The following is an 18,625-nucleotide window of genomic DNA, read 5'->3' on the forward strand; positions in this document are numbered from 1 at the left end:
CCACACATGCTGGGCAGCTTTATGCTTACACTGCAATTTAGATTTAAATTTGGACACGCCCCTCCCAACATATTCTCCATCTGCCCCACCTGCAGTGCAACATGGTTTTGTCAAGCTGCAAAGTTATTTGCTTTGTTCCCAACCCAGAATCAGCACCCCCGGTATATAAGCACACACATTATTATACAAATGGGATACGGTCGTTAGGTCGACAGTCATTAGGTCGACCACTGAAGGTCGACATGGTCATTAGGTCGACATGAGTTTTTCATGGGTTTTTTTCTTCATTTTTGGATTTTTTCATACTTGACGATCCACGTGAACTACGATTGGAACGATAACCTGTGCCGAGCGTAGCGGTAGCAGAGCAAGGCACCTTGCCCGAAGCATGGCGAGCGAATCGAGCCATGCGAGGGGACACGGTGCACTAATTGGGGTTTCCCGTCACTTTACGAAGAAAACAACACCAAAAACAGTCCAAAAACTCATGTCGACCTAGTACATGTTGACCCAACTCCCATGTCGACCTAGTGCATGTCGACCTAATGCCCATGTCGACCTAATGACTGTGGACCTAAGTTGAGGCGACCCAACAACCCGTACCCATACAAACACAAGTTTCCCCAAGATAAGGAAGCCTTGTGTGCAGCTTTCTTCTTCCTCATTGTATTTTATGGTCTATTGGAAATGTGAATACTGTATATACAGTATACATGTTTCAGGCTTTTTCCCCATTGCAGTACACAAGAATATAATAATTTGTACCCATAAATTAATCTCCTACTTACCTGCCGTTTCAAAGGCAACTGTTTATATGTGTTCACAAAGGCTTCCATTTCCCGCAGGTCAAGCATCAGGAACCTGTGACAGAGCGAGGTACAGGGGTTAATCACTGCTGGCTAATGTGAGCAGGTGGCACATAGCTGTGGATAACTGAATTATTCAGTGCACAACATACTATATGGAAAGTCATGCTAAGCTGGAACATTTATACATACCACAGTGACCTCACTGAAAGAGGGACCTCTGCTTTGTCCCTGTATAAAGGAACACAATATCATTTTATTATCTTGTTAACGTAAGTGTTCTAGAGATGTAGATTATAAACATTTAAATGGGACACATTTCAACTAATAAAGCTGTTAACTATTCTCGGCTTCCATACAGTTTTATTGAAGTCTGAAATAGATCTTTAAAAAAAAAATTATTACATGAAGAAATCTAAAACTCGGCTACAAAACTGGCTTGTCATACACAAGCACGGAGCACCCAGACAACATAGGGTTCATAGATTGTGGATTTGTATAAACCATAAATAAAAGCGCTTGATTATACTGCTCATATGACCTGCAAGGTCTAGAAATTATATTTATGAGAACTGCAACATTATAATACTATATTAGGAGTGTTTAATGTTATCATTCACAATGATAACATTACAGCAATTAGAGGACTAGTTACACAGACCCTCTCCTACCTGATCCCCTCCAGCATCTCTTTTAATGTTGCAGGGTCTATTTTGTCCTGTGTGAGAGAGGAAACAAAGGAATCAGGTACATTTGTTATATCACTGGCCGCACTGAACGTGGTTCACAAAAAGCTTACATTACATTGCCAGAAAAACTAAGAGCCAGTCCAGCATGTGTGGCAGAAACAGCCTTCCAATTAGGTGATCAAGAGCATGGGCACATGATCGAAGAAAATACTGCACAATGTTTTCATTGGAATGGCTACTTATGTTATACATATACATCATTACAGTCATGACAATAGCACAAACAGGGCATCATACACTATGCACAATAGAAGACCCCTGGGCTGATGGTATGTTCATGTGCGTCACAGATCAATGTGAGAGAACTGCAAATACTACAATTCTGGATCAGTTGACCATGTAACAGTTACCTGTGGCCTTCTTAACAGTTTATGGGCAGGAAAAAAGGTGATTTTTGTGTTACCTGTAAAGCCTTTTTTTCTAACGTCATGGTGGACACTGGGACTGTGGGGTATGGTGATCAGGAGCGCTGCGAGCACGAAGGAGTTAAACTTTTTGCAGAGTGCAGCAGAGTCTCTTTCTACCCTATAAAATGCCTGCTCTACAGTGGACCACTTTTTAACTTAATAAACCCAAGAACAGGCAGAGGAGAGAAGAAGCAGAAAAAAAGGAACTAGCACACACATACGCACAAAGACTACCAGGTCTAGAGAACCACAGCACCGAGTCCCGAAACAAGGAACCCTTACAAATGGAGAATGAGGGCGGGCGCCCAGTATCCACCATAGTTTCAGAAAGAAGGATTTTACAGGTAAGACAAAAATCCACTTCTTTCCCTTCAGCCTATGGTGGACACTGGAACTGTGAATGTCCCAAAGCTGTCCCGTTACAGACAGGGACGCTCCCAAGCTGCGCTAAGGACCCAATGCCCAAAGGCCACATCGGTCGAGGCAAAAGTGTCAAAGTGATAATATTTAATAAAATTGTGTGCAGAAGAACACGTGCTGGAAAGCTGCTCTAGAGAAGGCCTGTGGCTCTCATGGACGCCGGTGATGGCTTCATAGCCAGGAGATAAGTCTGGCGGATGGTGACGTGTATCCAACGCGCCAAAGTTTGAGACTTGTTTATGTACATCGTAAAGAACCAATAGGGAGTCCGATTTCCAGAAGGACTGGAGTTCTATTCACATAAATCCGGAGGGCTCTCACAACGTCCAAAGCGACTAGAGAGTCACCAGAGTCAGCAGAGGCTGATGGTGATACAGTCAGAACCACAATTTCATGACTGATCTGGAACTTGCAGACTACCTTAGGGAGATAGTGTAGCTGAACACGTAGAACAGCCCAATCTGAGTGGACAACCAGGAACAGGAGTTTGTGAGACCACGCGCCCAGCTCTGACACTCAACGGGCAGAGGCAATTGACAACAAAAAAGGGGATTTTTTACTCACCGTAAAATCTCTTTCTCCGAGTCAATCTGGGGGACGCTGCGCACTTTCTAAGGGGTTAGCGTGTGTGGTATGGAGTTTTGGCACAGAACCTATTAAATACGACTCCACCACCCTCTAACCCCTCCCATCTACACTCTTTCCACAGATGCAGCCCAGTTAACGTTTAGCCAAGCCGGGAGAGACAACAGAATCCAGTAACAATAAACCAGACTCGCAAAAACAAAGAGAGGGATCACAGCGCCCCCCAGATCTACTCAGAGAAAGATTTTACGGTGAGTAAAAAAAATCCCTTTTTCTCCTTCATTAATCTGGGGGACGCTGTGCACTTACTAAGGGGATATCCCAAAGCAAGCTAACAAGAGGAGGAAGAAGAGGCTGGAAATGCCGCCTGCAAAATATGTCACCCAATAGAAGCAGAGTCCATAACAAAGGTATGAAATGGTAGAATTTTGTGAAGGTATGCACGGACGGACGACCAGGTCGCCACTCTGCAGAGTTGCTCAACAGAAGCACCTCCGCGAACAGCCCAGGAGGCGCCAACAGCCCTAGTCGAATGAGCACGTAGTGGAACAGGAACAGCGTGACAAATAGTGGACGTGACCCAACGAGCCACTGTATTCTTGGAGGCCGGCCAACCCCGCTTAGGAGTGTCAACAACAACTAACAAGCTGTCCGTACAACGAATAGTTTCTGTACGGGAAAGATAAATGCGCAAAGCCCGAACCACATCCAACAATGCCAAGGGGCAATCCGCAGCGGCCAAAGTTGCGCCAAAGGCAGGAAGAACAATGTCTTGATTAAGATGAAATTTAGAAACCACCTTTGATAGAAAAGAGGGCTTAGTACAAAAAAACCACCCGATCTCATGGAACACCAACAATGGTGGCCTACAAGAGAGGGCTGCCAATTCGGAAACCCGTCGAGCTGTGGCAATAGCCAAAAGAAAAACAACCTTGAGTATGAAAAAAACGCCATGACAGAAAGGTAGGGCCTGGAAATTGGTAGTGTCTTCTTTGCACAACAAAGCACAGAGAGCGCTGGTGATCCAGACGAATGGGAATGTGAAGATAGGCGTCCTGAATGTCCAAGGAGGCCATGAAATACCTCGACTCCAGAACTTACATGATGGAATGAAGCGACTCCATCCTGAATCTGGGAATGCAAAGAACTAGGTTTAACTTCTGAAGACTGAGGATAGGACAGAATGATCCGTCGGGATTTTGAACCAAGAATATATTTGAATAAAAGCCTGTACCCTACTGAGGAGATGGGACCGGGATAATCACCCCTGCCGCCAAGAGGACACTGATTGAAGAGCGGTGGCCTTGGCAACATCGACTGGCAGACTGGTGGTAAAAAATTGAACTGGCAGCTGTTTCAGAAAGGTGAATACGTATCCTCTGGATACAATGCCTGACATCCAGAAGTTGTACGTGGAGTCTATCCAGACATCGACAACTGCCAACCCAGGAAGAGCCAAGGTGGGGACTCCGCTTGTCAGCCTGTTTTGGGGTTTGGCGGCAAACAAACCCAGGACTGGCAATACATGGACTTGGCGGGTTTGGAGTTGGACAAGGATCCTTGCACTCGAGAAGAGGGCTGCCCTCTCAATTTGTCCTGCGGGCAAGAGATATGAAAGGAGGGCTGCTTGGCCTTTGTTGCTGCTGAAGAAAGAAATGCCGCCTTCGAAGCCGCAATAGTGGATACAATTTTGTCAAACTCCGGACCAAAGAGAATATCCACAGAAAAGGGAAGGGCTTCTAAGGTTTTTTAGATTCGTCATCTGCTCGCCAAAAAGATATAAAGTGCATCCAAAAAGTATTCACAGCGCTTTACTTTTTCCACATTTTGTTATGTTATAGTCTTAATCCAAACTGGAATAAATTCAGCTTTTCCCTTAAAATTCTAACCACAATACCCCATAATGACAACGTGAAAAAAGGTTTTTTTTTTTTAGATTTTTGCAAATTTATTAAAAATACAAAAACTAAGAAATCACATGTACATAAGTATTCACAGCCTTTGCTCAATACTTTGTTGATGCACCTTTGGCAGCAATTACAGCCTCAAGTCTTTTTGAATATGATGCCACAAGCATGGCACACCTATCTTTGGCCAGTTTCGCCCATTCCTCTTCGCAGCACCTCTCAAGCTCCATCAGGTTGGCTGGAAAGCGTGGGAGTACAGCCATTTTCAGATCTCTCCAGAGATGTTTAATCGGATTCAAGTCTGGGCTCTGGCTGGGCCACTCAAGGACATTCACAGAGTTGTCCTGAAGCCACTCCTTTGATATCTTGGCTGTTTGCTTAGGGTCGTTGTCCAGCTAAAAGATGAACCGTTGCACCAGTCTGAGGTCAAGAGCGCTCTGGAGCAGGTTTTCATCCAGGATGTCTCTGTACATTTGCTGCATTCATCTTTCCCTCTATCCTGACTAGTCTCCCAGTTCCTGCTGCTGGAAAACATCCCCACAGCATGATGCTGCCATCACCATGTTTCACTGTAGGGATGGTATTGGCCTGGTGATGAGCAGTTTCTCATGGTCTGAAAGTCCTTCAGGTGCATTTTGGCAAACTCCAGGCGGACTGCATGTGCTTTTTACTAAGGAGTGGCTTCCGTCTGGCCACTTTACCATACACTGATTGGTGGATTGCTGCAGAGATGGTTTTACTTCTGGAAGGGTCTCCTCTCTCCACAGAGAAACCATCAGTCAGGTTCTTGGTCACCTCCCTGACTAGGGCCCTTCTCCCCCCCGATCGCCCAGTTTAGACAGCCGACCAGCTCTAGGAAGATTCCTGGTGGTTCCGAACTTCTTCCATTTATGGATGATGGTGCTCATTGGGATCTTCAAAGCAGCCGATATTTTTCTGTACCCTTCCCCAGATTTGTGCCTCGAGACAATCCTATCTTGGAGGTCTACAGACAATTCCGTTGACTTCATGCTTGGTTTGTGCTCAGACATGCAATGTCAAGTGTGGGACCTAATATAGACAGGTGTATGCCTTTCCAAATAATGTCCAATCAACTGACTTTACCACAGGTGGACTCTAAGCTGTAGGAACACCTCAAGGATGATCAGTGGAAACATGATGCACCTGAGCTCAATTTATAATAAATTTGCAAAAATCTCAAACAAAACTTTTTTCACGTTGACATTATGGGGTATTGTGTGTATAATTTTGAGGGGAAAAAATGAATTTATTCCAGTTTGCAAGTTTGCTGTGAATACTTTCCAGGTGCTCTGAAAGGCCTGACAAGTTTCCACCGAGGAAGCCAAGATCTAAAGATGAAAAGGTAGGTGCTAGCCTCCCTGATGTTATCCACAATGGACAGCAGTTCAGAGCGGCAAGCCCCCGACTGGAACCCCTCTGCCAGGGAATACGCCCAGCTACCTATTGCCATGGACACCTAGGCCAAAGCAAAAAGCTGGCCGTATTTCCGCACCCGAATTGGTGAACACTGACTTGAGGAACTGCACCAACTTCTTATCAGTGGAATCTCTCAGGGGCTTAACACAAGAAAAGGAACCATGGTTGACTTGACCAACCGAGCAATGCGAGCATACACAGGAAGAGGCGTTTGACACTTTCTATGTTCCCCTTCCCGCATCGGATAGAAAGAAGATATCCGTTGGGACTCCAGAATTTCTTGTTAGGGTGCAACCAAGCCACTTTAAAGATCTCATCCAATTGAGAGGAAGGCGGCAAAACCGCAAGATCCTTTTTCTTCCGCTTGAAGAAGGGAACCTCTGCTTCCAGTTGCGTATCAGCATCTTTAATCTGTAATTCCATACAAACTGCCTTAATTAAATTGTCCACTCTGACCTGAGTCATGTGGTCATTCTGGCTGGAAGGTGTATCCACCTCAGTGGTCTGGGAACAGGTATCCTCTTCTGAGGAATTATCAGATCAGGAGTCATCTGTTTGTGTGAGAAGATCATTCTCCAGACTGGGGTTCTTGCGCGTGGGTATGAAACTGGAACCCTGGCCCAAACCCTGCACTGACTATGAAAGGCCCTGTACCCAAGCTGGCGCCATACTAGGCTGCTGTAGGATGTCCGCCTGCGGCTGTGTGAGTGAGGCAGACCCAGATGGTTTAGGAAGCCGAGAGGTCGCCAGCTGAGAAGCCTAATTGTAGAGCTGGCCCTGACTACAGAGGAAGAAGACGAAGACAAAGAATACAGGGATTTGTAACCCGTATAACATTATAAAGTTTGACCTGGTAGCAAGAAACTACCTACTTGTACATGCAACCTGCAGGGTTATTGAGTTTATAATCCCCACAAAAAAAAACTAAAAAAAAAAACTTGCCTTACTCCAAGTCACTAAAAGAAAAAAAAATGAGGTCTGATGGAGGTAGGAGAGGTTAGAGAGGTCGCAGAATTTCACTTAACCTTTTAGTTACCTATACTCCCGGAAGGCCCACTACTCACAGTCAATTTCCGCAGTGTCCCCCTGATTGGATGCGAAAAGAATGGTAACAGCATTAGTATTGTAGTCTGTTAGCGAGACAGTTTCTTAGATGATGGAATACATAGAGGTAAACAAAGACACATAACCAAAGGAGAGGTTACAATTGACACTATGACGAGACAAACAAATAAAGATGGTGTCGTAAATGCATATTAAAACCACGGTATTTTAGGTCAATAAACAGCAAAAGAGATATACTGTTACTTGGCCTCACTAATGTACATGGGATCTGCAGTTGGAACTAGAAGTTTTGATCATGAATGCTGCAAAACTGGCAGATAAACAAAAGCTGCTAAAACGAGATCCATTAAAATGAATGTAAATAAAATAAATAAATCCCATATCCCTGTTTTCTTTGCTATTCTCTAACGACACTGTCTCTCACACCTAGGCTATGCCTATCTTACCTCTTTAGCCTGATCCCACACTTCCTTCTCAAGGGGGTTGACCTCCAGTGCTGGCAGAGTGAATTTGAAGTAAGGTCTCAAATTCTTGTATACATATATGAATGGTCCAGATGCTACAGCCACAGCTGGTGTGCGTGGCTCATTCTGATCCATCAGGAAGGCTGCAACACCCGTTGGCATATCAAGCAAGGCATTCTCAGACATCAGACTTGTACCCTTATACACTTTCAGCTTCATGTTATATGGCCCAGTGCCCATATCACCAGCCACCATCTATAATGGAAAACCAAGATATTGCTCTACATAAGAATTATGTCAAAACATGTCAGCTGGACCAACTGTGAAGTATGCCCTCCTCTGAAAGCTTACCTTAAAATCCCCATCTCCATTTAAATCAGCAAGAGCTATGAGGAGTGGAAAAAGAAGGTTAAATAGAAGTAATATAACAAAAGAACTCAGTAAATATTAGGGTTGTTCACATTGCTCAGTTATAGGATACATGTACTGAAACCTCAAGTGAATGCCTACTTGGAATACGCTAATTTTGAATTCAATTCATAAGGTTTTTTCTTTTCTATTGAGAATGTATAATGTACTGCTGTAGAGAAAATGGTATTCTATGTACTCTATGACATAGATACCCCAGAGTGCAGATCACTGTGAGCAACCTCAGCTGTGGTAGAGTGCAGATCACTGTGAGCAACCTCAGCTGTGGTAGAGCGCCAATCACTGTGAGCTACCTCAGCTGTGGTAGAGCGCCAATCACTGTGAGCAACCTCAGCTGTGGCAGAGCGCAGATCACTATGAGCAATCTCAGCTGTGGCAGAGTGCAGCTCACTGTGAGCAATCTCAGCTGTAGTAGAGCGCAGCTCACTGTGACCAACCTCAGCTGTGGTAGAGTGCAGATCACTGTGAGCAATCTCAGCTGTGGTAGAGTGCAGATCACTGTGAGCAACCTCAGCTGTGGCAGAGCGCAGATCACTGGCAGCAACCTCCGCTGTGGCACAGCGCAGATCACTGTCAGCAACCTCAGCTGTGGCAGAGCGCAGATCACTGGCAGCAACCTCAGCTGTGGCAGAGCACAGATCACTGTGAGCAACCTCAGCTGTGGCAGAGCGCAGATCACTGGCAGCAACCTCAGCTGTGGCACAGTGCAGATCACTGGCAGCAACCTCAGCTGTGGCAGAGCGCAGATCACTGTCAGCAACCTCAGCTGTGGTAGAGTGCAGAATCACTGTGAGCAATCTCAGCTGTAGTAGAGCGCAGCTCACTGTGAGCAACCTTAGCTGTGGTAGAACGCAGCTAACTGTGAGCAACCTCAGCTGTGGTAGAGTGCAGATCACTGTGAGCAACCTCAGCTGTGGCACAGCGCAGATCACTGGCAGCAACCTCAGCTGTGGCAGAGCGCAGATCACTGTCAGCAACCTCAGCTGTGGTAGAGTGCAGAATCACTGTGAGCAATCTCAGCTGTAGTAGAGCGCAGCTCACTGTGAGCAACCTTAGCTGTGGTAGAGCGCAGCTAACTGTGAGCAACCTCAGCTGTGGTAGAGTGCAGATCACTGTGAGCAACCTCAGCTGTGGCAGAGCGCAGATCACTGGCAGCAACCTCCGCTGTGGCACAGCGCAGATCACTGGCAGCAACCTCAGCTGTGGCAGAGCGCAGATCACTGGCAGCAACCTCAGCTGTGGCAGAGCGCAGATCACTGGCAGCAACCTCAGCTGTGGCACAGCGCAGATCACTGGCAGCAACCTCAGCTGTGGCAGAGCGCAGATCACTGTCAGCAACCTCAGCTGTGGTAGAGCACAGAATCACTGTGAGCAATCTCAGCTGTAGTAGAGCGCAGCTCACTGTGAGCAACCTTAGCTGTGGTAGAGCGCAGCTAACTGTGAGCAACCTCAGCTGTAGTAGAGCGCAGCTCACTGTGAGCAACCTTAGCTGTGGTAGAGTGCAGATCACTGTGAGCAATCTCAGCTGTAGTAGAGCGCAGCTCACTGTGAGCAACCTTAGCTGTGGTAGAGTGCAGATCACTGTGAGCAACCTCAGCTGTGGCAGAGCGCAGATCACTGGCAGCAACCTCCGCTGTGGCACAGCGCAGATCACTGGCAGCAACCTCAGCTGTGGCAGAGCGCAGATCACTGTGAGCAACCTCAGCTGTGGCAGAGCGCAGATCACTGGCAGCAACCTCAGCTGTGGCAGAGCGCAGATCACTGTCAGCAACCTCAGCTGTGGTAGAGCACAGAATCACTGTGAGCAATCTCAGCTGTAGTAGAGCGCAGCTCACTGTGAGCAACCTTAGCTGTGGTAGAGCGCAGCTAACTGTGAGCAACCTCAGCTGTAGCAGAGCACAGATCACGGTCAGCAACCTCAGCTGTGGTAGAGCACAGATCACTGTAAGCAATCTCAGCTGTAGTAGAGCGCAGCTCACTGTGAGCAACCTCAGCTGTGGTAGTGTGCAGCTAACTGTGAGCAATCTCAGCTGTGGTAGTGTGCAGCTAACTGTGAGCAATCTCAGCTGTGGTAGAGCTTGGGTTGTCTTCAGGTTGTCGGCTGTCGGGATCCCGGCGCACAGTATACCGGCACCGGAATCCCTACAGCCGGCATACCGACACTTTTTCTCCCTCTTGGGGGTCCACGACCCCCTTGGAAGGAGAATAAATAGCGTGATAGTACGCCACCGTGCCCGCAGCGTGGCGAGCGCAGCGAGCCTGCAAGGGTATTATTTGCACTCGCCACGCTGTCGGTATGCCGGCGGTCGGGCTTCCGGCCGCCAGCATACCATACTACACCCGTAGAGCGTAGATCACCTTACCCTCACAGAAATGACAGCTGACTAGCCACAGTTCAGGCAACAGCAATGAGTGTAATGACTAAACCATTGCAGGAATGCATTGTTCCCTTCCCGATAGCGCTGATACATATAAGAATTGGAAGTGTCTGCTCTCCATTATGCAAACACAACTGATCCTCGCTGCGGGTACTCATCCACATGTTTTCCATTGTGTTTTATATGCATGAAAAAAATATCAACAATTGTTTATTTAAGAGTTGCTAAGTAATGGTCACTTGACAGAGCTGAATTCAATTGTTTTTGGGTGCCTATTGCTTAGGGCATTTGACACCCCTAAATGCACCTAATAAACATATTCATATGCTGTTTAGGCACCCAAAAGTCCAACTTTTTGCACAGGAGTGTGTGAGCAGAAATGATGGGCACCCACAGCACTCGCACCCGATAAGGACAACAACTGAACTGCTCCATTGGACGACCATTACTTAGCGGCGTGCAAAACACAATTGACATGCCCTCTACATAACCCAATGCATGTTACTGTTTTCCATGTGGGATACTCCTCACATGACATCAGGTCAAACCTTACAATTACTGCACAACATTATCCCGCAATCTCACCAGTCTCATAAAATATTGAGTTAAACTATACAGTTAATGCATTGTACATACCAGCCTACATCTATATACCATAAATCATCTTGTTTCACTGTATTTACTTTAACTTATGTTGCAAGATATTTGAGAGATGGAGCACCTTACATTGTACAGTCATTTTATTTACTGTTAACTGTTTACTGTAATGACGATGGACGTTTGCATGATGTCATCAATTAGGTAGTTTTTGGTGCAGTTTCAATGTTCAAATGTTGGTCAGTTGGTAACATAACCTTATACCCCTTTCACATCGCAAAAATAGGATTTTGGTTACCTACCGGTAAATCCTTTTCTCGTAGTCCGTAGAGGATGCTGGGGTCCATATTAGTACCATGGGGTATAGACGGGTCCACCAGGAGCCACTGGCACTCTAAGAGTTTAATAGTGTGGGCTGGCTCCTCCCTCTATGCCCCTCCTACCAGACTCAGTCTAGAAACTGTGCCCGATGAGACGACATACTTCGAGAGAAGGAATTACACAGATAGTGGCGAGATTCATACCAGCTCACACAACAGGAGAATCCGGCCAACATGCCGGAACAACTTCAGCAACAGCTGAAACAATAAATAACGCAGAACTTACCTAGGAACCAGGTAACACTGAATCATAAAACCAATGCAGGAAAACGAAGCGCTGGGTGGACGCCCAGCATCCTTTACGGACTACGAGAAAAGGATTTACCGGTAGGTAACCAAAATTCTATTTTCTCTTACGTCCTAGAGGATGCTGGGGTCCATGTTAGTACCATGGGGATGTACCAAAGCTCCCAGTACGGGAGGGAGAGCGCGGAGGCTCCTGCAACACTGCTTGACCAAACTTAAGGTCATCAGAGGCCAAAATATCAAACTTCTAAACTTGGAAAACGTGTTCGACCCAGACCAAGTAGCTGCTCGGCAGGAGTTGTACCGCCGAGACACCCCGGGCAGCCGCCCAGGAAGAGCCCACTTTACGGGTAGAGTGGGCCTTCACAGATTTCGGACACGGCAATCCTGCCGTGGAATAAGCATGCTGGATAGTAAACCTGATCCAGCGGGAAATCGACTGCTTAGAAGCAGGACATCCAATTTTCTTTGGATCATAGAGGACAAACAGAGAGTCACTTTTCCTATGACGAGCCGTCCTCTTCACGTAAATCTCCAAGGCCTTTGAAGTAATTGAGGAGTCAGTAGCCACTGGCACCACAATAGGTTGTTGATGTGGAAAGCAGACACTACCTTAGGTAGGAACTGTGGACGAGTCCTAAGTTCCGCCCTGTCTTCATGGAAGATCAGATAGGGGCTTTTACAAGATAAAGCCCCCAATTCCGACACGCGTTGCGCAGAACCCAAGGCCAACAAAGTGACCGCCTTCCACGTGAGAAACTTAAGGTCAGCCTCCCGTAGAGGCTCAAACCAAGCAGATTGCAGGAACTGCAACACCATATCAAGATCCCATGGAGCCGCAGGCGCCACAAAGGGAGGCTAACTGTGCAGAACCCCTTTCAAAAAGGTCTGAGCCTCAGGAACAACAGCCAATTGTTTCTAGAAGAAGATGGACAAAGCAGAGATCTGGACCTTGATGGAGCCTAGTCTCAGTCCCATATCCACCCCTGCTTGCAGGAAAAGGAGAAAACGTCCAAGTTGAAACTCCACCGCCGGAAACTTCTTGGCCTCACACCAAGAAACATATTTCTTCCAAATGCGATGGTAATGTTTAGACGTTACCCCCTTCCTGGCCTGTATCAGGGTAGGAATGACCTCACTCGGGTTACCTTTCCGAGCTAAGATCTGGCGTTCAACCACCATGCAGTCAAACGTAGCCGCGGTAAGTCTTGATAAGCGAACGGCCCCTGCAGAAGCAGATCCTCTCGAAGAGGTAAAGGCCGTGGATCTTCCAGCAGAAGATCCAGCAGATCCGCGTACCAAGCCCACCTTGGCCAGTCCGGAGCAATGAGGATTGCCATAACCTTTGTTCTTCTTACGAGCTGAAGAACCTTTGGTATCAGAGGAAGTGGAGGGAACACATACACTGACTTGAATACCCACGGTGTTACCAGTGCGTCCACCGCCACTGCCTGTGGGTCTCTTGACCTGGAACAGTACCTCCGTAGCTTCTTGTTGAGGCGTGAGGCCATCATGTCTATGTGGGGAACCCCCCACCAACCGGTTACCTCCTCGAACACCTCTGGATGGAGGTCCCACTCCCCTGGATGGAGATCGTGTCTGCTGAGGAAGTCTGCTTCCCAGTTGTCTACGCCCGGAATGAAGATTGCCGACATCGCCGCCGCGTGCCTTTCTGCCCAGATGAGGATTTTTGACACCTCTGACATGGCAGCCCTGCTCTTCGTTTCGGCTTGTCGGTTTATGTAGGCCACCGTGGTCACATTGTCCGACTGCACCTGAACAGCCCGATCCTATAGAAGGTGTGCTGCTTGCAGAAGGGCATTGTAAACGGGCTTGAGTTCCAGTATGTTTATTGGGAGAAGTGATTCTTGATCCGACCATCGTCCTTGAAAGGTTTTCCCCAGAGCGACCGCTCCCCAACCTCTTAGACTTACATCTGTGGTTAAAAGGATCCAGTCTTGAATTCCAAACCGTCTCCCTTCCAGAAGGTGTGGAAGATGCAGCTACCAGAGTGAAATCCTGGCTTTCGGATACAGGCGTATCCTCTTGTGCATGTGTAGGCGAGAGCCCGACCACTGGTCCAACAGGTCCAGCTGAAAGGGTCGAGCATGAAACCTGCCGTACTGCAGAGCCTTGTAGGCAGCAACCATCTTCCCCAGAAGGCGTATGCATTGATGAACCGATACCCGGGTAGGCTTTAGGACCTCCCGGACCATTGCTTGAATCACCAACGCTTTCTCCACCGGGTGAAATACCCTCTGCACTTCCGTGCCGAGGATCATTACCAGGAAAGACAGCCGCCTTGTCGGCTCCAGATGAGACTTTGGAAGGTTTAGGATCCAACCGTGCCTCCTGAGCAGCCGTGTCGTGAGCGCGATGGAACGCAACAACCTTTCCCTGGAAGACGCCTTGATCAGGAGATCGTCCAGATATGGAATTATGTTCACCCCCTGTTTGCGGAGGAGAACTATCATCTCCACCATCACCTTGGTGAAGATCCTCGGTGCTGTGGAGAGGCCAAACGGCAGCGCCTGGAACTGATAGTGATCGTCCATCAGCGCAAACCTGAGATATGCTTGATGCGGCGCCCAAATGGGACACCAGGAACTCCCCCTCTGACAGTCCTGAGATGACAACTCTCAGAGATTCCATCTTGAATTTGAACTCCTTGAGATAAGGGTTCAAAGATTTTAAGTTTAGAATAGGCCGTACCGAACCATCCGGTTTCGGTACCACAAAAAGGTTTGAATAATAACCCTTGTTCCGTTGCTGAAGTGGGACCGGAACAATGACCTCTGACACCACCAATTTTCTGATGGCCTCCAGAAGAATTGTCCTGTCTGCCAGCAGCGCTGGCAAGCCTGACTTGAAAAAACGGTGAGGCGGGGGATCTTGAAACTCCAGTCCGTACCCTCTGGACACTATATCCAGAACCCAGGGGTCCAGACCCGACGACACCCAGACGTGGCTGAACTGCCGGAGTCTTGCCCCCACCTGACCTTCCTACAGGCCTAGCTGTCCACCGTCATGCGGGACCCAGAAGCGGGCTTCTGGGTCTGGGAAGCTGCGGGAGCGGGTTTCTTTCCTTTGGCACGACCACCTCTGAAGAAGGTGTTCGAAGGCTTATTCTTTCTAGGCCTCGCAGGCCGAAAGGACTGTGACGTGGTAGATGAAAAGGGCTTCTTCTTGGCCGGTGCAGCTGAGGGAAGAAAAATAGGATTTTGGTACTTACCGATAAATCCTCTTCTCCTAGTCCGTAGGGGATGCTGGGGACTCCAAAAGGACCATGGGGTATAGACAGGATCCGCAGGAGCTTGGGCACACTAAAAAGACTTAATCTGGGTGTGAACTGGCTCCTCCCTCTATGCCCCTCCTCCAGACCCCAGTTATAAGAACTGTGCCCAGGAGAGACGGACATTTCAAGGAAAGATTTTTGTTTAAACTAAGGGCTACAAAACTACCAGCCCACACCACAAACATACCGTACAACCGGAGTAACTTTAAACCAGATAACAGTATGCATTAACACCAGCAACAAGCTGCAATAAACAATACACAACCCGTGTATAAACCAATTTAACCAGCAAGAAAAACACTGCAAGTAATAGTCCGCCCTGGGACGGGCGCCCAGCATCCTCTACGGACTAGGAGAAAAGGATTTATCGGCAAGTACCAAAATCCTATTTTCTCTTACATCCTAGAGGATGCTGGGGACTCCAAAAGGACCATGGAGATTATACCAAAACTCCAGAACGGGTGGGAGAGTGCCGTCGACTCTGCAGCACCGACTGAGCAAACGCCAGGTCCTCATCGGCCAGGGTATCAAACTTATAGAACTTAGCAAATGTGTTAGACCCCGACCAAGTAGCCGCTCTGCAAAGTTGTAACGCTGAAACGCCTCAGGCAGCCGCCCAAGATGAGCCCACCTTCCTGGTAGAATGGGCTTTTACTGACTTCGGCACCGGTAGTCCGACCGAAGAGTGCGCCTGCTGGATCGTACTGGATCGTGCAATAGTCTGTTTTGAAGCGGGATGACCAATCTTGTTGGCAGCATACAAGACAAACAACGCCTCAGGCTTCCTAGCAACAGCTGTCCTAGAAACGTAGATCTTCAACGCTCTTACAACATCCAGAGATTTTGGAATCGCCACCGCTTCCGTAGTCACCGGAACCACAATAGGTTGGTTAATGTGAAATGAAGAAACCACCTTCGGTAGAAATTGTTGACGAGTCCTCAATTCCGCCCTATCCGAATGAAAAATTAAGTACGGGCTCTTATGAGATAAAGCCGCCAACTCTGACACCCGCCTGGCAGATGCCAGTGTCAAAAGCATAACCACCTTCCAAGTGAGAAACTTCAACTCAACCTTACGCAAAGGTTCAAACCAGGAAGACATGAGAAACCGTAAGACCACATCAAGGTCCCATGGAGATACAAACGGAGGATTGATATGCATTACTCCTTTCACTAAAGTCTGAACCTCTGGGAGGGCAGCTAATTCTTTTTGAAAGAAAATAGACAAAGCCGAAATCTGCACTTTGATGGAACCCAATTTCAGGCCTGCATCTACGCCCGCCTGTAAAAAGTGGAGAAAGCGACCCAAGTGAAAATCTTCCGCAGGAGCCATTTTAGACTCACACCAGGAAACATACTTCCTCCAAATACGGTGATAATGTGTCGCCGTAACCTCCTTCCTAGCCTTAATGAGAGTTGGAATGACCTCCCTGGGAATACCCTTACGAGCTAAGATCTGGCGCTCAACCTCCATGCCGTCAAACGCAGCAGCGGTAAGTCTGGAAACACGCATGGACCCTGCAACAACAGATCCTCTCTTAGAGGAAGCAGCCAAGGATCTTCCACAAGTAAGTCCTGAAGATCCGGGTACCAGGCCCTTCTTGGCCAGTCTGGGACAACGAGAATCGCCTGAACCCTTGCACGGCGAATGATCCCCAGTACCTTTGGAATGAGAGGAAGTGGAGGGAACACATACACCGACTGGAACACCCACGGAGACACCAGGGCGTCCACTGCACTGGCTTGGGGGTCCCTTGACCTGGAACAATACCTCGGGAGCTTCTTGTTGAGACGAGACGCCATCATGTCGATCAACGGAATTCCCCAGCGTTCTGTCACCTCTGCAAATACCTCTTGGTGAAGAGCCCACTCTCCCGGATGGAGATCGTGTCTGCTGAGGAAATCTGCTTCCCAGTTGTCCACCCCCGGTAGGAAGACCGCTGACAGTGCGCTCACGTGTTGTTCCGCCCAGCAAAGGATTTTTGTGGTCTCCGCCATTGCCGCTCTGCTCCTTGTTCCGCCTTGATGGTTTATATGTGCCACCGCTGTGATGTTGTCTGACTGTACCAGGACAGGGCGACCCTGAAGAAGGCTTCTTGCTTGTAGCAGGCCGTTGTAAATGTAAATGGCTCTTAACTCGAGAATATTTATGTGGAGACAGGCTTCCTGGAGCGACCATTTTTCCTGGAAGTTTCTTCCTTGGGTGACTGCGCCCCAGCCTCGGAGACTTGCATCTGTTGTCAGAAGTACCCAATCCTGGATACCGAATCGGCGTCCCCCTAGGAGCCACCACAGGACCTTGTAGCCACCACAGGAGAGAAATTCTGGCTCTGGGAGATAAACTTATCTTCCGGTGAATGTGCAGGTGAGACCCGGACCATTTGCTCAGCAAGTCCCACTGAAACACCCGGGCGTGAAACCTGCCAAATGGTATGGCTTCGTACGCCGCAACCATCTTCCCCAGAACCAGAGTACAATGATGGATCGACACACTCGTCAGCCTCAGAAGTTCCCTGACCATCGTCTGCAGTTCCAGAGCCTTTTCTTCTGGAAGAAATACCTTCTGTAAATCCGTGTCCAGAATCATGCCCAGAAAAGGAAGCAGAGTGGTCGGAATCAACTGGGATTTTGGCAAATTGAGCACCCAACCGTGCTGTCGCAGAACCGACAGTGACAACTCTACACTTCTCAGCAACCTTCCTTGGACCTCGCCTTTATCAGGAGATCGTCCAAGTACGGGATAATTGAAACCCCTTGTTTGCGAAGAAGAACCATCATTTCCGCCATGACTTTGGTGAAAATCCTCGGAGCCGTGGAAAGCCCAAACGGCAACGTCTGAAATTGGTAATGAGAATCCTGTATCGCAAACCTGAGAAAAGCCTGATGAGGAGGATATATCGGCACATGTAAGTAGGCATCCTTTATGTCGACTGACGCCATAAAATCCCCCCCCCTCCAGGCTGGCAATCACCGCTCGAAGGGATTCCATCTTGAACAGGAACACTTTCAAGTATGGATTGAGGGATTTTAGATTTAGAATTGGTCTTACCGAACCGTCCGGTTTCGGCACCACAAAGACGCTCGAGTAGAACCCCTCCCCCCGCTAGGACGAGGAAACGGGAATAATGACCCTCTGTAGACACAATTTTTGAATTGCTGCTAGCACCACCTCCCTGTCCGGAAGAACTACTGGTAATGCCGAAATGAAGAACCGGTGAGGGGGCATCTCCTGAAACTCCAGTTTGTATCCTTGAGACACAATCTCTAACACCCAAGGATCCAGGTCTGATTGAATCCAGACCTAACTGAATATCCGAAGATGGCCCCCCCACCGGTCCGGACTCCCCCAGGGAAGCCCCAGCGTCATGCGGTGGACTTGGTAGCAGCAGGGGATGACTTTTGGTCCTGTGCGCCTGAGCCTGCAGGAGGTTTCCTTCCCCTTCCTCTACCCTTTGAAGCG

At 48.1% G+C, this 18,625-nt stretch overlaps 1 protein-coding gene across 1 annotated transcript in view; it reads right to left on the reverse strand.

Moving 5' to 3' along the window:
- The window catches only part of BBS1 (Bardet-Biedl syndrome 1), a 171,184-nt gene that overhangs the window by 123,461 nt on the left and 29,098 nt on the right, over nt 1-18,625 (reverse strand). The window contains exons 3-7 of the mRNA XM_063945091.1: nt 8,192-8,226; nt 7,823-8,095; nt 1,478-1,524; nt 999-1,037; nt 789-861 (exon numbers count right to left, since the gene is read on the reverse strand). Of these exons, the coding sequence (XP_063801161.1) occupies nt 789-861; nt 999-1,037; nt 1,478-1,524; nt 7,823-8,095; nt 8,192-8,226 (467 nt within the window). The remainder of the gene's footprint in view (nt 1-788; nt 862-998; nt 1,038-1,477; nt 1,525-7,822; nt 8,096-8,191; nt 8,227-18,625) is intronic.

Source organism: Pseudophryne corroboree, chromosome 11, assembly GCF_028390025.1.
Source record: "Pseudophryne corroboree isolate aPseCor3 chromosome 11, aPseCor3.hap2, whole genome shotgun sequence".
Lineage (NCBI taxonomy): Eukaryota > Metazoa > Chordata > Amphibia > Anura > Myobatrachidae > Pseudophryne > Pseudophryne corroboree.